We start from the raw sequence: 20,882 nt of genomic DNA on the forward strand, positions 1-20,882 counted from the left end.
GAATTGAACAGTGACATCAAATGTCTCCAATTGGACATAATGTTAAAAAACTTTGGGAGGCAGGAATGCTGTATTGGTTCTGTCAGGAGCTTCTAACTCACGCATTATTCCCTCGCTATGTTTTTCAAGAGTCTCTGATTTTTGTCATGAGGCATATATTAACGCTCCAGGAGCTTTTTTCTTTTTCTATTTTTTTTTTTAAAACAAAACATAACTAGCTCCTTACTGGCTGTTTTGTAAGGCAAGAATGCTGGTAGAAGCAGCTGCAATTGAGATACACTCCCAGATGGAAACGGGGCTGGGAGGAGACCAGGTGGAGACAGTTAATTACCAGAAGAAAAGTGGGCTCTGGTTACCATAATAAGCAGCAGGGTGGAAAACACGTTAGTCTTGACTCACAGAGCTCTGTGGTTGTAGTTAATTAATTGTAGGGTCCCAAGGAATGAATTCAACAAGCCCACTAAGTCTTTGATTTGTGTAACAACAAAAATAAAAAAAAACAACAAAACACAATTCTAGGTCTGGGGAACAGAGGCATCTCATGAGCGAGATCCACTGTACTAAGTACTGCAAACCTTTGTCCTAGCCTTTCCCCAAAGGCCTGCGATTCTTTATGGATAACTGCTCTGGAAAAAAAAAAGTACCCAAACTTTTCAGTGACTGTCAGTAATTTCTGGGACCCAAAATATGGTTTGCCATCAACATTCTGAGCTTATAGACATTAGGTGATAAATGAATTCTGGCCCAAGTTCACCTTTGGGCAGGGCTAGTGGAACCGTAAATTAATCCCCTGGTCATGTACCTTATTTGCCAAGTGAATTGCTGCAATAATTCATCTTAGCAACTGACAGAATTCCTACATTGGCTCGTTCACGCATTCAGTAAGGGCTATTCTGGTAGAAAATGCCAAGTGGAGGGCTAAAATAGTACATTAAAAGCATCAACATATACCTAGAGAATTGCAGAGATGAGTGTCACCATCAAAGATATGAAAGATATGTGTATGATGGTTCCCACCTCATTCCCACTCACTTCCCAGGGTAGTCACCACAAAAGACTGCCAGTCTTGGAGAATGACAGTGCATCACTGTAAACCCAAGTAAGTGAGGATTCCAATTGTAGCTACACTTCCAAATGGGGTCACCTTACTGAAGCAACCCCTGACACTCGATTTACAGTTACTGATCTGGGATTTTGCTCCAGAATATCTTTCTAAAAATCTTTTCATACTACACACCAGTAACTTTTTCAGTCATAAGTGGTGTTTTTATCGTCCATCACTTTTGGTCATATCCTTGTTTGTCTCTATCAGTTTCTTCACTCTTAACCGGGGTTCATAATTGGACATTTATCAGAGTAACGGGGAAGGAAAATTAGATTATATAAAGAACATGTAGTAAGAGCTAAATATGTGTTACCTATTATCTCAGATAATTGGGGATGAGAATCTGGGATAATGTGGTTTTTCAGTTCACTGTTCATGCAGGAGTTATTCTCTAGTTAGTGGAACGATAAACTTTCCGAATCCTTGCATGTCTGAACATGTCTTTTCTCCCATTTGAATGTCGAATTGGATGGTAAAGTATTTCAGCTTCAGCTTTGAAGATATTGCCCCATTGTGAAATCCAATAGCAACCCAATTTCCATTGCTTTATAGGTAACCTATTTCTATATAAAATCTCTTGATTCCCTTTCTCTTAGGTTTTATCTAGGATGGGATCTTTTTCATTAGTTAGTCTAAGAATTTAGTGGGCCCTTTTAATCTGAAAATTTGTGTTTTTATTCAAATCGGGAACATTTTCTTCTTTTTAAACCCCAAACCCTCACCACCATTCTTTCTGTTATTTCTATAACACCTGTCATTCAGATATTGGAATGTCTGGATCCATTCTTTGTGTCCCCTCATTTCCCTTTTTGTTCATTTGCTATTTAGCCCTGTCCATTCTGCTATATGCAAGTATACCAGCTCATAAATCTTTTCTATTTTCTGTCTTTCAGGGATTAGTCAATATTCCTGGCTCATTGGTGGAACATTTTGTTTCCTAGAGCTTTTTTTGGATTTACTATGGCATGGGATTTCAGACCAGGTTTCCTTCTGGTTAAAATTCCTTGGTTTTCTTTTGGTTTGTCTTGTCCCTTTAATTAGATTGTACATTAAGGTAGCACTTTGTGTGCTGTGCCTTCCTAGTCCATACCTCCTAAACTACAGCTTTCTGTTTTTTGAGGACCTTATAAATCTTAAATCTTGCTGGTCCCACCCATCCAATAAATACATCCCCAATTTATTTCCCCAAATATATCCATGTCTTTAGTTTCCCGCTCTTTTATCTCCAGTGGCACCTGCAATGTTCTCTACTCATTCAGGAAGCCCTCCTCGCCCTATCCATTCCTCTAGCTCTGCAGTGATTCTCCACCAAGTATCAGAATGCCTGTAATTTCCCCTAATAGACCTAGACCTACTGAATCAGAATCTCTGCTGATCAGATGTGGGCATCTTCCCCCCCCCCCCTTAAATAAGCTCCACAGGTGATTCATAGGCACAGGGCACACCCAAGTTAAGAACCTTTCTTCCAGCTGCCCATCCCTAGCGCCTAGCGCGGGACTGCCCCCTGCCTGGGAGGTGGTCGGAGAGGTTCTCGCGCTGCAGTCCCACCTCCTGCGTTCCACCCACGTCGAAGGAGGTATGCGCTGGCGATCCCAGAAGGCAGCCAATGCTGCCTGGGAGCCCGGCCAAGCGACCCCGCAACTTGCAAGGACCCTAGACGACCCCCGAGCGGCCAGCCCTGCCCAACGGTCCCGAGGGCCGCGCGCCTTCTGGCTGGAACGCGGCGCTGTTGCGCACGCCATCGGCCGTCGGGCACCGGTGCGCAGGCGCGCGGGCTGCCTCCACCACTGGCTCTTCCTCAGCTGCACCCTTAGGGAGAACGCTTTTGACACAACAGGGTCGCAACGGCAGCACGGGCGCCGGGGCCAGACGGGTGAGGGGCGGCCACACAGGGCCGGCCACAAAGGGGCGCTTCACCTGTACTCCTCCCGCTGGCCTCTGTCACGCCAGGTCGTGGGCTGTCCCCGGGGCAGGTGGAAAGACAGCTCCCCACACCGCCAGGGGCCGTACGACGTTGGGGGCGGGGAAAGGGACTTCTCATCCCGGCCAGGTGGAGAGGGGGTGAGCTAAGAGGACTTCGGTAGGAGCAAGTGGGGAGCCTCCCGTCTGTTGAGGCTGGAGAAAGTATGCTGGGGCGAGTGTCTTTACCTGGAGCGGCCTCCGTGCATGGGGGAAGACCATTTTGCGTTTGCTTCATTCCCAGTCCTGGTTTCCAGAGTCCATTCTGAGTAGATAGATTAGTAAGACCCCAAGTAAACCCGAGTTAACGCTTTAGAACTTGGACTTCTCACACAACAGCCAGTGGCAGTGATTTCTGCAGACACACGTAAGTTAATCAACACAGGTTGAGATTTAGAGTTGGAATTGTGTGGCAGCTTTGCGAAACCCAAGATTCAGAGGACCCTTATAATACTGCTGTGCCTTACCACCTTGACAACTCCCATCTCAGTTGTTTATATTCCACTATTGGTCGTTGAGAATCCCCCCTCTCCCCCCCCATCTTGGTTTTGCTTGCTTTTCCTCATGAGCAGTGTTTCTGCCTTGAATCCTGTAGGGGCAATGTCTGAACAAGAGCGCATACAGGAATGCCTGAGGAAGGAAATAATGTCACTTCTCATTTCCGCCAAAGATGGTTTGACCCCACAGCAGCTGGAAAAGGAGTACCTTTTGATGGTTGGCAACCACTTACCACTCCGGATCCTTGGGTATCGCTCCACTATGGAGCTGATGTTGGACATGCCTGATGTTGTAAGCGTCTGCCCCAGTGGGGATGGCACTGTAATACTAAAAGGTAAGTTAAGGTTTGAAGGTCTGTAAAAAGAATCACTTATCAAAGAGTTGTTTTAGCAAGCATCCTGCATGTTAGGCAGGGCATTTTAATTTTTTGCAGGGGAGGGGGCAGTCATAGGCCGCCTTTGAGGTTGTGGGCAAAGTTAGAGCTTTAGCAAAACTAAGAAACCTTTCCCCAGAAAATGTGCATTCACAAACACTGCGTTTTGCTTGTGATTTCAGGTTATTGCACCTTCACTTGGGAGAAGTGTAACAGTGGGACTTTTTAATTATAAAATAATTTTTTAAATTTCATAAAGCACAAAAAAAATTGCAGGGAAGTTTGTTGTTTATCTCAAGAGTCTCAAACCTTTCAGGAGTCCATTAGCAGTAATGATAATATATTAGGTTTTATCTATCTTCATCCTCTGGTAGAGGAGCTAGTAAGCTGTTGTCCAAAATGCAAAAAATGAAAGAACCAAGCGTTCATATTTACCATGTTGTCTAGATACACAGCTCCTTGGAGAGTTACAAAAAAAACAAAAAAAAAAAGTCCATGTAACACAGATGCAAAGGATGAAGAAGGGGGTAAGTTTTCACCTAAATATGATTTCTTTTTTTTATATCCCTTTAGCCATTCCAGATGAATACACCAAAGGAATAGCAAGTTTAGTTGCAAGACAGAGGAGCAGCCATAAGATTCAAAACTCTGTGCAGAAAGGCAGGGCCATTGTTTGCTCTGGGCCAAGCTCTCTTCGGCGAGTACCTTACCGAGGAAGGGTGCCCCCTATTCTTCCAGCTGTTGTGAAGAGTGAGTTGAAGGACCTCCTGGCGTTATCTCCTGTTCTCCTTTCTGATTTTGAAAAGGCATTTGCCAAGCGATTTGGACGCTCATTCCAGTACATGCAGTATGGGTTCCTATCTATGTTTGAAGTGCTGAATGCTGCTTCAGATGTCATTTCTGTAGAGCAGACCAGAGCAGGTTCTTTGTTGATGCTAAAGAAGAGCGTATCAGAGGAAAAGCAGAGAGGATGGCCAGCAGGTAAGCATGTTAGCATTGGTAACTGTATTGTGGATGAGCAAATTTTGGAGCAGTTGTGACTCATACAGAGGCGTGGAGAGGCTACGCGTCACCAATTTGTTGAAGTTGAATCCTTGCTCTATAACTCACTAGCTGAGTGATCCCAGGCAAATTACTTAAAGTGTCTGATGAGCATTAGTTTCCTCATCTCTAGAATGGAAATAATAATACTTGCTTCTTGGAGTTGTGCTGGAGGATTAAATGAGATGAGGTCTGTAAGTGCTTGGCATTTAGTAAGCTCACAGTAAGTAGTAGCTGCTATAAAAACAAGATCAGCTCTCTCTAGAGCCCTGTAAATGAACATTAGTTCTATGTGTTTATGTAAAGAAGATATAACATGAAAAATGAAAAGTTTTAAAAATAATACTGGTTAGTAGCATTTACCATCTGATTTTTGCCATCACTGATCTTTGATACCACAGCAGGCACTGCGTTATTTATGTAGTGTAATGATAACCGCCTTATTTGTATAGCATTTTACCCTGGGTTCTCATTGTCATACCATAGACAAGAAGGCTGAGTGACTCTCGTCTGATAGATAAGGCTACAAAAGCTCAGGAAGCGGAATGACTTTTCCAAAGTCACATGGTTGGAAAAGTGGTACAGCCAGGATTAGATACCCAGCTCTTACTGGTATTACTGCTCATCCAGTGCTTTTCCTCCCCAATCACTGTCCTTCCCAGAGATTCAGAAGACCAATGTGATCATTTGTATGTATAGTGTTTCCCTAGACCCTCAATAGTATAGAAGCTATACACTGAGCCAATTTGGGGGATTCTGTGCCTATTTCAGTGATTTTCCTTTTCTCCAAAATCTGTATTTAGATTAATGTAGGTGAACCATGAAAATGTCATGAGTTTACAAACCAGTATTTAAACAGTGGTGGGTAATGTAATTGTAAGAGGATGTGCCAGGGGGGTTACATGCTCTGGTCAGGGAAGGCCAGGGGGGCCACTGAGTGTTTAGGTTCTAACCCTCAATGCGATCAGTGTTCTTCAGGTGCTCAAACTTAGGGAGACTAATGCTATTAAACTTACAAGAGTTTCATGTTCCCAATCCATGGCCCCTTCTTCCTATCATCAGAATATCTTGGAAGTAATTGGGTTTTTTTGGTGATCTTGATCTTAGGATAAAGAAAGGGGTGAGGTCAAGTGATACGTCTTTCATGTTGTATAATAGAATACACCTTTCCAGTGGTATTTCCCTCCCTGCAAATCTTGGAGGAAAAAAACTATACTCTTGAATGATATCTTTTATTCTATAGCTTTTCATCCCCCCGCCCCGTCCTACCCCCTTACACACACATACTGCTAGGCGGTTATCCAGTTTGAGAAGCGTAATTCTAAACAGACTCCTTACTTAGAGACTTTTTGGTCTCCTAAACAGGATACAGCTTTTTAGATTTTTGTGTGTTGAATCCTGCCTTTCTCTAATTATATTCAGGTGACCTTAAGTGGAGTTTTAGATAGTCCCAATTTTTTCAGTAACACACTTGTGATCTCTTTCTTGGTTTTCTTCTATAGATGACTAATCACTTCCATTATATGTAAATTTTATTGGCTTAATACTGAAAATGTAAGGTTACTTTCCTTAATTTTTAGTTCTAAGCTGAGGGCAGTTAGGTCACAGTAGCCTCTATGTATAATCACCAGGAAATAAACTAGAAATTTCTAGTGACAATTTTTCTCTCCTTTTATTCACAAAAGGAAAATTTTTTACCCAGCGTTTTAGAATGAAACAAGAAGGGTCATATCCCCCAGGCTCTCCGGTAGCAAAGGCACGCTTTTCACAACCCACTACAAACATGGAAGCACCGAAGCAAATATTAAACATGGAAAAGACTTCTAAGTTAAATGTAGTGGAGACTTCAAGGCTGAATCACACTGAAAAGTTAAACCAGGTGAGATACTGGAGTTTGGAGATATAAATACAATGAAAAGGTGTTTAAATTCAGTGGTTATTACTTAGATCTGGTGGAAGAGCTGACCCTTTAAAATTCAAGTCATTCTCTGATTTCAGATTTAACTTAAGCATTTTCTATCGACGTGAGGATTAGTAAGAAGTAACAGGTGGCAGTGAGAAAAGAGTACAATTTTCTCAACTCCATGGTTTCTACTATTTTCTGCAGATGACTCCCAAATCTTTATGTGTAGGCCTAGCTTTCTCACCAAAGTTACTGAAGCATATTTACAACTTAACTCATGAATAGCTTCACCTGAATGGCTGGGCCTGAACACTAGAATCCTGGTATTTTTCTGTGACTATAATGCTGAAGGACTTTGAATAAAAACTGCTAGAATGTAACCAACAAAGGCCTGGTTAAGTCAGCAAGATAACAACCTAAATTGAGATCAGAATAAGCACATGGAAATTAAACTCCTAATATAAAAGGGCCTTATTGCTGTAACTTTAAAAAATTAGCTTTAGTAACATAATATAGTACAAATTACCCATTTTAAGTGAACAGTTTGAGTTTTGACAAATGTATCTAGTCATGTAATCACCATCAAAGTCATGAAACAGAACATTTCTATCATCCCCCAAAAGTTTCTTCATGCCACTTTGTAGTCGATCTTTTTCCCTAACTACAGCCACAGACAACCACTGCTTCCTAGAACTATAATTTTGACTTTCGAGGAGTCGCATATAAATGGAATTAAATAACATCTAGCCTTTTGTATCTATCTTCTTTAACTTTGCATGATGCTTTTGAGATTTATCCTGCATGTATCAGTAATTTGTTCTTTTCACTTGAATATCATTGAATATCATTCCACTATATCGCTATACCTCAATTTGTTATCCATTCCCCGTTAGATCTTATTTGGGTCATTTTCCTGTTTGGGGTGTTATAAATAAAGCTGCTATGAACATCTGCATACACCTTGTATGAAGATGGACTTCATTTCTCTTGGGTAAATACCTCGGAGTAGGATTGCTAGGTCATGCACTTAAGTGCATGTTTCACTTGGTAAAAACTTGCCAAACTTTTCCAGAGTGGCTGTAGAATTTTACTTTATCATGAGCTACAGATGAGAGTTCCAGTTGCATCTTTGTTAACATTTGATATTGTCAATTTTAAAAATATTAGCCATTTCAGTGGGTATGTAGTGGTTATCTCATTATGGTTTTAATTAAAATTTATCTGATATGAATTATGTTGGGCATCTTTTCATGAGCATAGTTTCCATTTGTAGATCTTCTTTGAAGTGTCTATTCATATCTTTTGCTCATTCTTAAAACTTGAGTTGTCTTTGTATTGAGTTGGAAGAATTATTTATATATTCTGGACAGAAGTCCTTTATCAGAAACATGTTTTGCAGATATATTCTCCTGGTCTATGCTTGTCTCTTCCTTCATTTCCTTAATCTGTCTTTTTGTGGAGAAGTCTTTAATTTTGATGAAATCTAATTTATTTATATTTTTCTTTTGAGTGTTGCCTATATAATAGATCTTTGCTTAATCCAAAGTCACAACATGTTCTGTGTTTTCTTCTGGAAGTTTTAAGATTTTTGTTTTTAGGTCTATTATTCATTTGAGTTAATTTTTGTATAAGGCACCAGGTATGGATCAAGTTTTAGTTGGATTATAATTTTGAGGTGTGTGAGTCTCTGTGCCAGTCCTACGCTGTTTTAATTTTGGTACTTTTAAATTCATCTTAATGTTTTTTAAGGCAAGTCTCCCGTAATGAGTCTCTTTCCAGACTTTTCTACTCTAAATTAGAAAAATTATTTTTGTGAGCTCTGAAATTTCAGTAAGATTGCTCTGAGAATTACATTTTTGAAAATGTGAAGACTTCACATGTTACATTAAATGTATTCATTCAATAATGTATGCAGCTTTCTATTTATTCAGTATTATGTCCTTCGATGCAGATACAGTTTTCTTCATTAGAGTTTTGCACATTTCTTATAAGTGTACTCTTAGGGATTGTGTAGTGTGACACTTTTCTTGTTATTGAGAATGGGATTCTAACTGCTTATGGCTTATGAGGAAAGAAATTGATTTTTTAAAATATTGTTTTGAAACTGGTTACCTTATAGAACTTGTTTGTTTTAATAGCTTTCTCATAAGTTTTCCAGATAGACCACGATAATATTTGTAAATAATTTTGCTTTGTTTTTTTCCAGTGTGTAATGTTCTTATTTCCATTTCCTAAATTTATTGTACTGACTGAAAATTCAAAAAAAAAATTAAAGAGTGATAGTGCGTATTTCTTTTTCGGCGATTTAAAACTCTATAAAATTGAGTGGGAAGGCTCTGCTTTGAACTATCTGAACCAGCCAGTAACAAATGCAAAGTTTAGGACCTTTGCTCCTGGCATTTCACTTCCAGTTCAATTTTTTTGCCATCAGAACTATTTAAATTTTGTTCTAGGAGTGGGCTCTAGTTCCTAAACTACATATTTTAATTCCCTACCAGGACAGACTACATAATTAGCAGATCCTACATAATCCTATTTATAAAAAGTACAACTTTTCCATTTCTTCAGAATTATGTATCTGTCCATTTGCTAGGTGTTCCCTCAAAACTCTGCAAGTTTATATGTTTCTTTATGTGCATAGGAAAAGAATAAATAAACATATAAAAATATTTAAATTGTAAATTTACGGACTTTTATTTTCTTTTTGATCATCTTTATGTTTTTCCACAGTGAACATGTTATTTTGTCATTAGAAAAACATGCTGTTAAAAAGGGGGAAAAAAGTAAAAAAAAGTCAAAAAAAGAAAAAAAAAGAAAAAAAAGTCGTGTTCCTTTGTAAAATGAGGATTAGTGTTTCTTCATTTTTCACCTGCAAGAGAAACAATCAAGCTTGGTTATTAGTATCTTACCATTGCCCAATTGCCATGCTTTGATTCACAAAGCAAATGGTTTAGAACAATTTAAAGCCCGTTTTGCAATATATGAATAATCTTTTTACTCATACGCATTTATCTTGACCTCTTGAGAGGAAGTTTAGATGAGGAATGAAAATGTGAATGGGTGATTATAGATTAGCTATATTTTTCAGTGAATGAAGCCTCAGATGCTCTGCCCAGCCCAGCTCATCAGACTTCTCTGCATTAGTGTGTAGTCTTAGATCACAGCTAACAATGGAATTACTTTCCTGCAGTGCCTATAAGAGTGTTTGGTCAAGGAACAAGAATCTGGCATTTCTAGGCTTTCTAGCCTTGGCACCATCTAGTAATCCATCCTACCCTACCCCCAGTCTTATACATTAGAAAACTTTACTGTAATATTCAGCATGAGACTTAAAGTAGGTAGACCTGGAATTATAAAAGATCTACTCTTAAGTGAATGAAAAATCAGGGGCTGGGTCTTAGTTGCCACCTAACTTTTAATCTGCACCCAAATAATTGATAGTTTTTACATGGATGAGAGGCTTTGGTATTGCATGTAAAAAAAAGAAAGTATTTTATGTTACTTGATGATCTGGCTCAGCAATCTTTTTAAGAAAATGTCCTGGACAAGTGACTGGACATGTTAAACAATTACTGTCGGAAGGAGCAGTTCAGTGCGTTCATTAATGCAATTCTCTGGAAGTTGTGTCCTCTGGCCAACTTAGATTAGCTGTTCTTTTCCCATGAATTTGGATGAAATCTTTAGTATGGCAAGTCATTCCATGTTGCCTAGCTTTTAGTCAAATGAGATACCTAGTATTGCTTCTGCATGTGTGTCTGTGCCAGTTTTGTGATCTTTATAAAAAATGTATTGTTTTACCATATGGCCAAATGGTCTGCAGTACATTCCTCTACAATGTAACTTCTGTTTCTTTCTGCTTTTAGCCTCATGCATCTTCTTTCCAAAATGCTTCTACCTTTTGTTTCTGAATATCACCTAGGTGTATATGTCTTTAAAATCTTTTTATTACAAAAGTAATACAGATTGATTGCAAAGATTTGAAATACAGAAAAGCACAGAGGAAAATCAGAATCACCTATACTTTAGTTGCCCAGAAAATTTGACTTTTTTTGAAAAAAAATTAGAATAATTCTGGTCCAGGTTTGTGACCTGCTTTTTTTTAACCCATCATTTTACATTGTGAACATACCACGTTGTTAAATATTGTAATGTAGCATTTTTAATGGTTAGGCATATAGGCTGTTTCTAGTTTTTGCTGATAAAAATAACCTTATAATGACAGTCTTGCTCAAATTTGCATGTATCTCCATTACTCTACAGGCTAAATTTCTAGAACAGGAATCACTGCATCAAAAAGAATGTGTGCTTTCATGGCTATCGTACATGTAGTTAGGTTGTCCTCCCTAACAGTTGTTTCAGTTAACACTCACATAAGATGTGTGTGAGTGTTTCCTTCCTGTTCCTTTGCCAGTACTCAGTATAAATGGACACTTCTTCAGAAAACCCTCCCCTGACCTTCTCTTCCTTACCAATCCCAGTCTAAGCTAGGTCTCCCATTGCTTTCCAGACACCGTCAGGCGTGTTATCCTTTCATGACACTCTGTGGGTTTTCTCATAACATTTATCATAATTGTAATTATATATTTATTTACATGATTGTTTCCTGTTTCTCTCCCCACACTAGACTGCCAGTTCCATGGGGGCGGTGACCATATTCAGTTTATTTACCCCTGTATATCCAGCTCTTTCTACAGTATGAAGCACATAGTATGTGTTCAATACATATTTGTTGAATGAATAAATGGGCATTATTGTAATAATAATTTTCCAATTTGATAGACAAATAACTATGTCTGACTATTACTGTCTAGTCTAGTTATTAGAGGTTAAACTTTGTTTTCATTGGCTGTTTAGTGGTCATTTTTATCAATTGCCTATTCATGTTTTTATCCATTTTTCTAAGGAGTACATCTCCGATTCATAGCTGTTCTCTCCCTCTTCTCTGGCCCTATAGACTCCCATCTGAATATGGCTTCTTTGAGGGGGGCACTTTCCATCTTTATATATGTCCCTGTATTACTAGGTTGGTGCAAAAGTAATCGCCATTTTTGCAGTTATTTTTAACCTTTTAAGCTGCAGTTACTTTTGCACCAACCTAATATAATCTTTTGTTCACTTGATTTATTGTCCTTTCTTTGTGTTTGGTGTTCTTGAAATCAGGGACTCTGATTACTTTCCTCATGTGAATCACTGATCACCTCCTACTCTTACTCCCCCACGACACACACATTTTATAATTTCTACCCTCTAATTATAGCTTTCCCCATGATTACCTGGCTTTAAGAATTCTCCCTCCCTCTATTCAGTTTAAAGTCAGCTTAATTTAGTCGTTTAGCTTGAGGCAAAAAAAAAATTCTTTTTTTTTTTTTTTTTTTTTTGGTCATCTTCTTGAGAAGCATTCTGTTCCTAGCTAAGAGCCCATCATTTTGACATCATAAGCCCAGACTTGGCAAATATTTTCTCTAAAAGGCCATATAGTACATAGTTGAGGCTTCAAGGGCCTAAGGGTCTCTATTGTAATTACTGAACTCTGGCCTTGTAGTGTTAAAGCAACCTTGGAAATATGTAAATGAGTGTGTGTGGCTGCATGTGGCCATGTTCCAATAAAACTTTATTGGTGGATACTGAAATTTGAATTTCATATCATTTTCACATGTCACAAAATATTGTTTATTTTTCCCTCAACCATTTAAAAATGTCAAAACCATTCTTAGCTCATGGGCTGTACGAAGACAGATGATAGGCCAGATTTGACCAATAGCAGTAGTTTGCTGACCTGTTACAAGCCATACTTCATAGAGACAAATCACGTTTGTATTCACCGTCCTGCCCTTTACCTCCCAGTTTCCCAAACTCTTGGAATTGATTAAAAATCAGCAAAAACCTACCTCTATGTTCCAAGGTCCGTTAGCTTTTTGTATGAAACTTGTGAGGCTGTTTCCTTGGTCTCTTATTATTCACCCCTGTAGAATCAGCAATTCCTCTTTCTCCGTTGTATTATTTCTTAATTTCTGTGGAGTCCACCATTGTATTAGCCCCTCTTTCTTTTCTTACTCTCTTAGCATCCTAGTTAAAACTCTTGCCCAGAGAGTTGCAGTGGTCTCCTAACTAACTGGTTTTCTATCTCTCCAATCTAATTTTCTGCCAGATTAAAATTCTGATAATGTCTCTCCCTTGCTAAAAATCTCTGGTATCGTTTTTTGTTTACATAACCAAAAAAACCTCCTTAGTTTGGTGTTTAAAGTATTCTGTAGTATGACTTCAGTCTTCCTTTTCCAGTTTCCTCTTCCACTAGTCTTCCCTGATGCGTTCAGGTATTCTTTTTCCTTTGTTCATGAAGAGCTCTTCGTTGCCCTCTCTACCACCTCTCTGCAGTATTCTCCCCATCCTTCACGGTCCTTCTAAAAGGAAGCCTTCCGTATGTTTATAACGTAATGTGATTTATCCTTCTGCACTTTTGTACCTCTTTAATGGTGCTTAGAGTCAGCCTTAGGTTATAGCTGTCTGTACATTTATCTCATTTCCCTACTTAATTGTAAGTGGCTTGAGAGGAATGATGCTGTCAACAGTGACCCTTTTTTGTCCCCTGAAACACCTAGCACAGTGATAATTTAATAAATTGTTGTACTGAGTCTTAAAATGGTAGGAGTCTGTTGGGATGTGAAGAATCAGTTATCTTTAGATTCTCTTATTGTTCACTGGAAGAGCTTTAGGGAATTATCTCATGGCGGATAGAAAAGAAAAAGCACATAAGGCTGAGGTCTTTTGTGAAAGCTAGTGATATAATCACAGGACTCTAAGCTTCCTCCTATCCCATTTTCCTGTCAACTTTGTGACATATTGAGATTATCTTCATTTTTCAGATGAAGAAACGGACCTAAAAGGTCACAGTTTGTAAGCAGTGACAGGCCGAGTGACATTAAGAAGAATGATTGCAAAATAAAGAGTGTAGAAGGAAAAAGACTGATAATGATTGTGGCTGTGTGATAGGATTTTAGGTAATTTGTGTTTTTTCTTTATGTCCTTGTGTCTTTTCTAATGTATGTCTTTTTAGATGTACTTCTTTAAACATAACTCCATGATCTGTCTCCACTTTAGGCCTCCACTGCCGTGGCTGTTCACTGGAGCTTGGCTATCTGGATGTGCTCCATGTACTCTCTGCTCATAACCTCTTGCTTCCAGCTTATTTTCTCAATAGGAATGCTGTGCATCATCTTTCTACCTTACTGGGCCGTCCCTGTGCCATTGACTTCTCTCTACTAAAATCCTCAGCTCCCTACTATCTTAACTGAGGCCTCTCCTATCTTTACTCCCTACCTGTTGAGTTTAGATAACCATCTATTATTTCCTCAACTTTGTTTTTCCACTTTCTCAACTGAGTGAGCTCCCTCCCCTTTTCTTCTATTCTTAGGAATAGGCCTTGCTTCTGAATTCAGAATACTGAAGCCATCAGATGGTAACTCTCTCTACCTACTGACATCCCAATCAGAGCTTTTCTGGATCCTTACTGGTTCTTTCCTTTTACTACAACTGACGAGCTTCTCCTTCCCGCCCTTTAGGGCCAGACAGTCATTCCACCAGTGCCCAGGCTCACACTCATTCCCACCTCCCAGCCACCTTCCATCATCCTGTCTCTTCCTTCCCTGCATTAGGCAGTCACTAAGTATGTGTTTAATAAACATCGAATACTTTTATAAACAGAAGAAAATTAGTATCAAAAATCCTTTCTGGGTAAGAGTATAGAATTGAGTATTTGAAGACTCTAGAATATAAATGTTATAGAGAATGTTAATTATTCTGGAAAATTTCAGTGTTTTGTTTTAGAAAGATTTCATCTACTCTAAATGTATTTTATATGGTAAGAAATGTTACAGTGCCTCTTAACAGTATTTTATCCATTTGATCGAAATACATTTCTTTTGATAGATGTTTTCTTTAGATATTGTTCAGATTTATTTTTCTTAAATTGTTGTATTGATTTATTTCATGCGGTTATTTTTTTTCCAGATTTATCTTTTTTTTTTTGTAACTTGAACTTTCTTTTTTCATAGTTGGAGAACACCTTCAAATCAGTTATTGCACAAATTGGACCTGGAGGGACTATCAATCCAGAACTAAAACATAAGATAAAATTTGTAAGTATTTTCTGTTTGGGGAAATGGATAAGAATAATTGATTATACATTTAGATTTCATTTGTTATTCAGTTTAATTTGTCTACAGGTATTTCTTTTATAATTATAGTTATACCTGCTCTTTTCAAATATACTGCAAATCAAGTGGTTATTCTTTTAAGATCAGGAAAAAAACCCTAAATTACTCCTAAAATTTTTTAATGTTTTTAAAATTATTTAGAAAATGCAAGTTCTCCATTAATGCTCTCTTTTCCCTTTTTTCTTCCCCCCACCCCAATAAATTATTACAAACAGTTCAAGATCTTTCTAATACCAGTCTTAGATATGTATGTCAAATATTCTAAATAGTGTATGGTATCCCATTGTGTTGATGTACAATATTTCACTTATGAGATTCATTATTGATTAACATTTGGGTTATTTCTAGCCATGGCTATTTAAAAAATGGTGCAGTTAATGTCCTTGAACATTTATCTAGAAGTGAAATTGCCAAAGGTATTAAATATTTAAGTTTTGATAAATATTACTAAATTGCCCTCTAAAAGGTTTGAACAAATTTACATTCCCACCGACAGAGAAATGTTACTATCCAAATTAAAATCATCCAGGTTTTAATTTATACCTCTTGATTTTTACACTGAGCATCTTTTCATATGCTTAGTATAAGCCATTTATATTTCTTATGTGAATTGCCTGTTTATGTCCTTGGCTTAATTTATTGTTCTCCTTATTAATTTGTAAAAGCTCTCTGGTTATTATGTATTGAGCCAAAAGGTATGTACACTTAAATTTTTGGTGGGAGCTGTTAATTGTGATTTGAATAATCAGAGTGCCATTATGACTCTTACTGCCTTATATTATTCCATTTCAGCTGTTGTGGTTTTACTGGGAGAAATGCAAAAACCTTGGTGCATTCATGCCCTGTCTTCCTTTTTGGACATTTGTTCAATATGACTTTTTTATGGTAGCAATATGTTAGAGAAAAATTAAGCGTTCATTGATAAAAGATTGGTTAATTAAATTATCTACCCAAAATAGGGAATATCATGTGGCTTGTAAGAAAGTTTATGTATATCTCAGTTAATTTGCATGGAAGTAGCTCCTTGATTGGTCTTTAAAAACAGATTTTATAGAATAGCACATTTGCTATTGTCCTTCAATGTAAAATCATGAATAATGTAAATATGTGTGTGCATAAATTTGTTTCTGAAAAAATGTTTTCTAAAATGCAGCAACAACTATCTCTGGTCACAAAATTTTGGATAATTTTTACTTTATGTTTTTCTGAAGCTTGAATTAGAATTTTTAGTAAAATATACACTACCTGGAGAGATGTAGGAAAACACAAAGGTTTTTATACTTTATTAGGATAGAATAAGTCCACTTCTAGGAATTTACCCTAAAAAATAATTGGATAGGTATGCAGATACAAGTATGAGGATAATTGCTGGAATATTTGTGATGATGAAAAATAGGAGACAGCAATAAATAGAGGATTGAGTAAATAAATTTAAGTATATTGAATATTTTGAAAACTCTAGCCAGTAAATATGTTGCTCCAAATTTATGGACATGGAAAGGTAGGGTATGAATTTTAAAAACTGGTTATAGAAATAATGACCTATTTTATATTAAATATAGGTATTTTTATGTGCATATGGACAACAATGGCTACTATCTATAGATACTTTCTCTTTATGCAAGAATGATTTCTCAACTCTGGAAATGTTAGAAGTCACTGCTTTTTTATTGTGGCAATCTTTTTTAAAACTGGAAACTGATTAAAAAATATTGTGACTTTAATTCATTCACTCAATAATAATGATATTTTTTTACCTTTGTTACTATTTAGTATATGCTGTCTGATTTTGTTATTTTATCATCCAGCATTCCAATGGTGTCTATTTATATTGCATTTCATTTTCTGTTTATTAGGTTGTGTCCAAGTTTCCAGAGGGTTTGCTTATTTCTAAACTGCTTGGAGAGTTTGAGGTGAGTGTTTTCTTTTTCATCGACCATGTTTTTATATGGCTTATATTTTTCGTGATAGATAGAAATTTTGTTGCTACTCCTTGAACCCTCCAAGTTTGTGCTCTAGAACTTAAGCATACTGTTTTGCATTTTGGTGTCCTTTTCTTTACTAAAAGAGTTAAGAATATGGTCCTTAATAAATACTTCCTTATGTATAGGAAGGATATTTTTACCACTTATTGTTATATTATTATTAGAATAAAAGTTAATTTATTTTTAATGTCTGACATTACCAATTGTCAGTGGGCATGTGGAGATGCACAATACCTCATACACTGCTTGTGGGACAAAACCCCTTTGGGGAGTGTTTTGGCAGTATCAAGTGAATGTGAAGAGAGGTACTCCCACTGATCCAGCAGTTCCACTTCTACACGTGCCCTTCAGAGAAACTCGTACACATGTGCACATGAGACGTACCTGAGACATGTGCACATGGTAGCATAGTAAAAAACTGGAAACAAATTAACTGGTCATCACTAAGAGAATAGGTAAATAAATTTGGATTGATGTTTATACAATGGATTAATAAGTAGTAGATAAAATAAATGAACTAGATTTGTTCTGAAACATGGATCATTTTTGCAACCATCATGTTTAGTGAAAAAAATTGAAGTTGCAGAATGTTAATTCAGATATTGCCATATATCTAATTTTTTAAAATGGTAAGACTTATACATACGCCAGCTCTGTTCCAGACTCTATTCTGAGTGCCTTTCATATAGTAATTAAATTGATTTTCACAATAAACTGAGGCACAGAGAGGTAACTTGCCTAAGGGTCAGATAGCTAGTAATGGGGTGGAGCCAAAATTTGAACCCAGGGCAGCTTGGCTTCAGAATCCTAACTCTCAACTACCATGCTATAAAAACTATCATACATTTGTAGATATAAACATGGATTTTGTAAGCTACTGTAGCATAATGGTTAAGATACATCACCTCTGTGCTATTTTATAGATATGTAAAGTCAGAATAATAGTACCTAATTTCATAGTTTTGTGAAGTTGAAATGACTTGAAGTACTTAGAACAGTGCCTGCCACATAGCAATTGTTCAATAAATATTAACTCATAGTAGAAGAAAGAGAAGAAAACTTAGGAAAGATACAGACATTGTTAAAAATGAGAGGTAAAAGGTCTCCTAATTTTCACTTCAATTTACCACATGCTCTGAAAGGAACTTGAAGTTGTCCTAGAAGTTTTGTGGGATCATAGGTCTCTTGGTTTGTATTAGGTTGGTGCAAAAGTAATTGCAGTTTAAAAGGTTAAAAACAATTGCAAAAACCGCGATTACTTTTGCACACACCTAATAGTATACTTGCCTGGAAGCAAGCCTTTACTGTAATACCCAAGTTCACTGATCCTTGCAAATTTATCTTGGCTAAGTCCAAACTAAAGCACCGTCCAATGGTATCTGTATATATTATATTCCTGTTACCTAACATTGTTGATTCATATTATTCCTGTTGGGTTTTTTGTGACAGGTAATTTTTAAAGAGCAACTTTCACTAAAAAAATTGGGCTTCTTAAATGTGACTGAACTTGTTGGAGCTCTTAGTGACATTCTCTATGTTGAGTTCAGGGAAGGAGAACAAGACTTACTGGTGTTTGATGCTGATATGAAGCCTCTACCAACTGGTGAGTTGGATTATTAATACAATATGATGCAAACCTGGTTTTCAGTTGTCCCTGTAAGGACAGGGAAAAAGAAAGCACTGGTTATGTAAGGTTCTTTATGATAGCAACATCAACCAAACAGATCACACATTAGCCTTGAAAATGTTATGCAATGTGCAAAGAAGTATACAGGTACTATGACCTTCTTTCTGGTGATATTTGTTATAATAAGGCTAGCCTGTATTATTAATAAAGACCATCTGACTTTTTAAAATTTACTTTCTTCATTGTCCAGATTTTGGGATGATTCTGAAGAAATCAGTTTTCTGAAATGGTGATACGATGGGGAAGCACTAGGTAGTTCGATGGTTCTTAACTGTGGCTGTATATCAAAAGCTGTTTAGAAATAGAGCTTCAGAATAAATGGGTATGCATTGGGACCCAGCACTTGTATTTTTTTAAAATAAACTTTTTATTTGGGGATAATTTTAGGTTTATGGAAAAGTTGCTAAGATAGTACAGAGTTCCATATATTCTTCATCCAGTTTCTTCTAATATTAACATCTTACATTACCATGACATATTTATCAAAACTAAGAAATGAACATTGATACGTTACTGTTAACTAAACTCCAGATTTTATTCCAATTTTACCAGTTTTCCCAAAATTTTCTGTTTCTGGATCCACTCCAGGATATCACATTGCACTTAGGGAACTTGATTTTTGTTTGTTTTGTTTTTTTGTGGCTTAGTTTTTTGTTGTTGTTGTTGTTTTGGTTTCTTTTGAAATTTTTATTGAGATTATTGTAGATTCAGTGCAGTTGTTAAGAACTAATACAGAGACATCCCATGGAATGTTTCCTCAGTCCCCTCAGTGGCAATGTCTTGCCAACGTATAGTACAATATTGTACTTGTTTTTTTATAACTTTCTACAAGTGGTTATGATAGACAGCTACTTTTTCCAAAGCACAAATGTATCTTTGTTGATTTTTCTGATTAAAATAACTCATATTCACTCTAAAAAGTTCAAACAGCACAGATGAAAAGAAAGTTGAAAGTGAACATTTCCCATCATTTTGTCCCGCCGAAAATGCTGTTATAATTTTCATACAGCCTTCCATTCTTTTTTCAATGTATATATAAGCATAGCTAGTTTTTAAAAAAATTACAAAAGTAATATTTGCTTGTTTAAACAATTCCAACAATGCAGAGGTGGTAGTAGTTTTAGTGGGCCCATTTGTAGACCTCTTCTGTATAATATAGTTATGTATCATATGTAAGATTTTCTTACACAAAATAGTATTGTATGTGTCTTTGCTTTTTGTATTTTATGTATTATAGATATTTTTCAGTATCAGCATATATGGGTTTATTTCATCTTTTTAAACTACATATAATTCTTTTATGTGACTGTTGTAATTCATTTCATCTTCTGTTGATGGACATGTAGATTGTATCCATTTTTTATCAATATGAAAACAATACTGTGATAAACAGTCTTGTACCTACCACTTTGTGCACTTATTAATTTATTTTTTAGGAGCCACTATGGTTTTAGATGTATCTGGGATCTGTTTTCATGTGCCACATTCTTGTGATTCACATCATACACATGTAAAGTTGAACAAAACGTGATTGATATGAGAATTCCCTAAAAATTAAGGCATCGGATTATGGACTTCATACATGGTACATTAGCAACAACGAATGTTCACTGCTAGAGTGAACAAGAAATAAATTGAAAACAGAATGTTGAAAAGTAAACCTTTCACCAAAGTTTTAGAAGCCTTACCAGATTTACCCTCTCCCGCAACGTAATTAATTTAAAATTTGTTCCCATCTAGAACTTCTCTTATGTGTCTCCATACTGAAAGGTCTGCAAAGACAGGTTCCTATCTCTGATTTATCATTGTCTGCCCAGTGCCTGGCACATAGAGTGTGCTTAGTCAAAGTTATACAAATTATTTTAATAGATAGACTTAGGCTACTCTGTTGGTCATTTCAGATGGAGCTGTTTCATCAGTCGGAAATTCATGTTTAGTTCAATCAGAGAAGAAAATAGAAGCCAAAAGTTATGTGTCCAGTCCCCCTAGAAATTCACTGTCTACTGCTGCTATCAAAGAGACCACATGGAATTGCTCTTCTGAAAACCATAAAGGGCCGGAACAGAAGATTCGCAAGAAGCCTAATCTGGTGGTAAGGCCTTTGCAGCTGGTGAGTAA

General features: G+C 36.9%; 1 protein-coding gene across 1 annotated transcript in view; it reads left to right on the forward strand.

Annotated features, from left to right (window-relative positions):
- The first annotated feature begins 2,711 nt into the window (after nucleotides 1–2,711).
- Nucleotides 2,712–20,882, forward strand: part of TDRD5 (tudor domain containing 5) — a 42,890-nt gene continuing 24,719 nt past the window's right edge. The window contains exons 1-8 of the mRNA XM_074322444.1: nucleotides 2,712–2,978; nucleotides 3,660–3,896; nucleotides 4,509–4,916; nucleotides 6,662–6,855; nucleotides 14,931–15,014; nucleotides 16,949–17,005; nucleotides 18,527–18,680; nucleotides 20,666–20,856. Of these exons, the coding sequence (XP_074178545.1) occupies nucleotides 3,665–3,896; nucleotides 4,509–4,916; nucleotides 6,662–6,855; nucleotides 14,931–15,014; nucleotides 16,949–17,005; nucleotides 18,527–18,680; nucleotides 20,666–20,856 (1,320 nt within the window). The 5' untranslated portion in view covers nucleotides 2,712–2,978; nucleotides 3,660–3,664. The remainder of the gene's footprint in view (nucleotides 2,979–3,659; nucleotides 3,897–4,508; nucleotides 4,917–6,661; nucleotides 6,856–14,930; nucleotides 15,015–16,948; nucleotides 17,006–18,526; nucleotides 18,681–20,665; nucleotides 20,857–20,882) is intronic.

This window comes from Rhinolophus sinicus, linkage group LG17 (genome assembly GCF_036562045.2).
Source record: "Rhinolophus sinicus isolate RSC01 linkage group LG17, ASM3656204v1, whole genome shotgun sequence".
Lineage (NCBI taxonomy): Eukaryota > Metazoa > Chordata > Mammalia > Chiroptera > Rhinolophidae > Rhinolophus > Rhinolophus sinicus.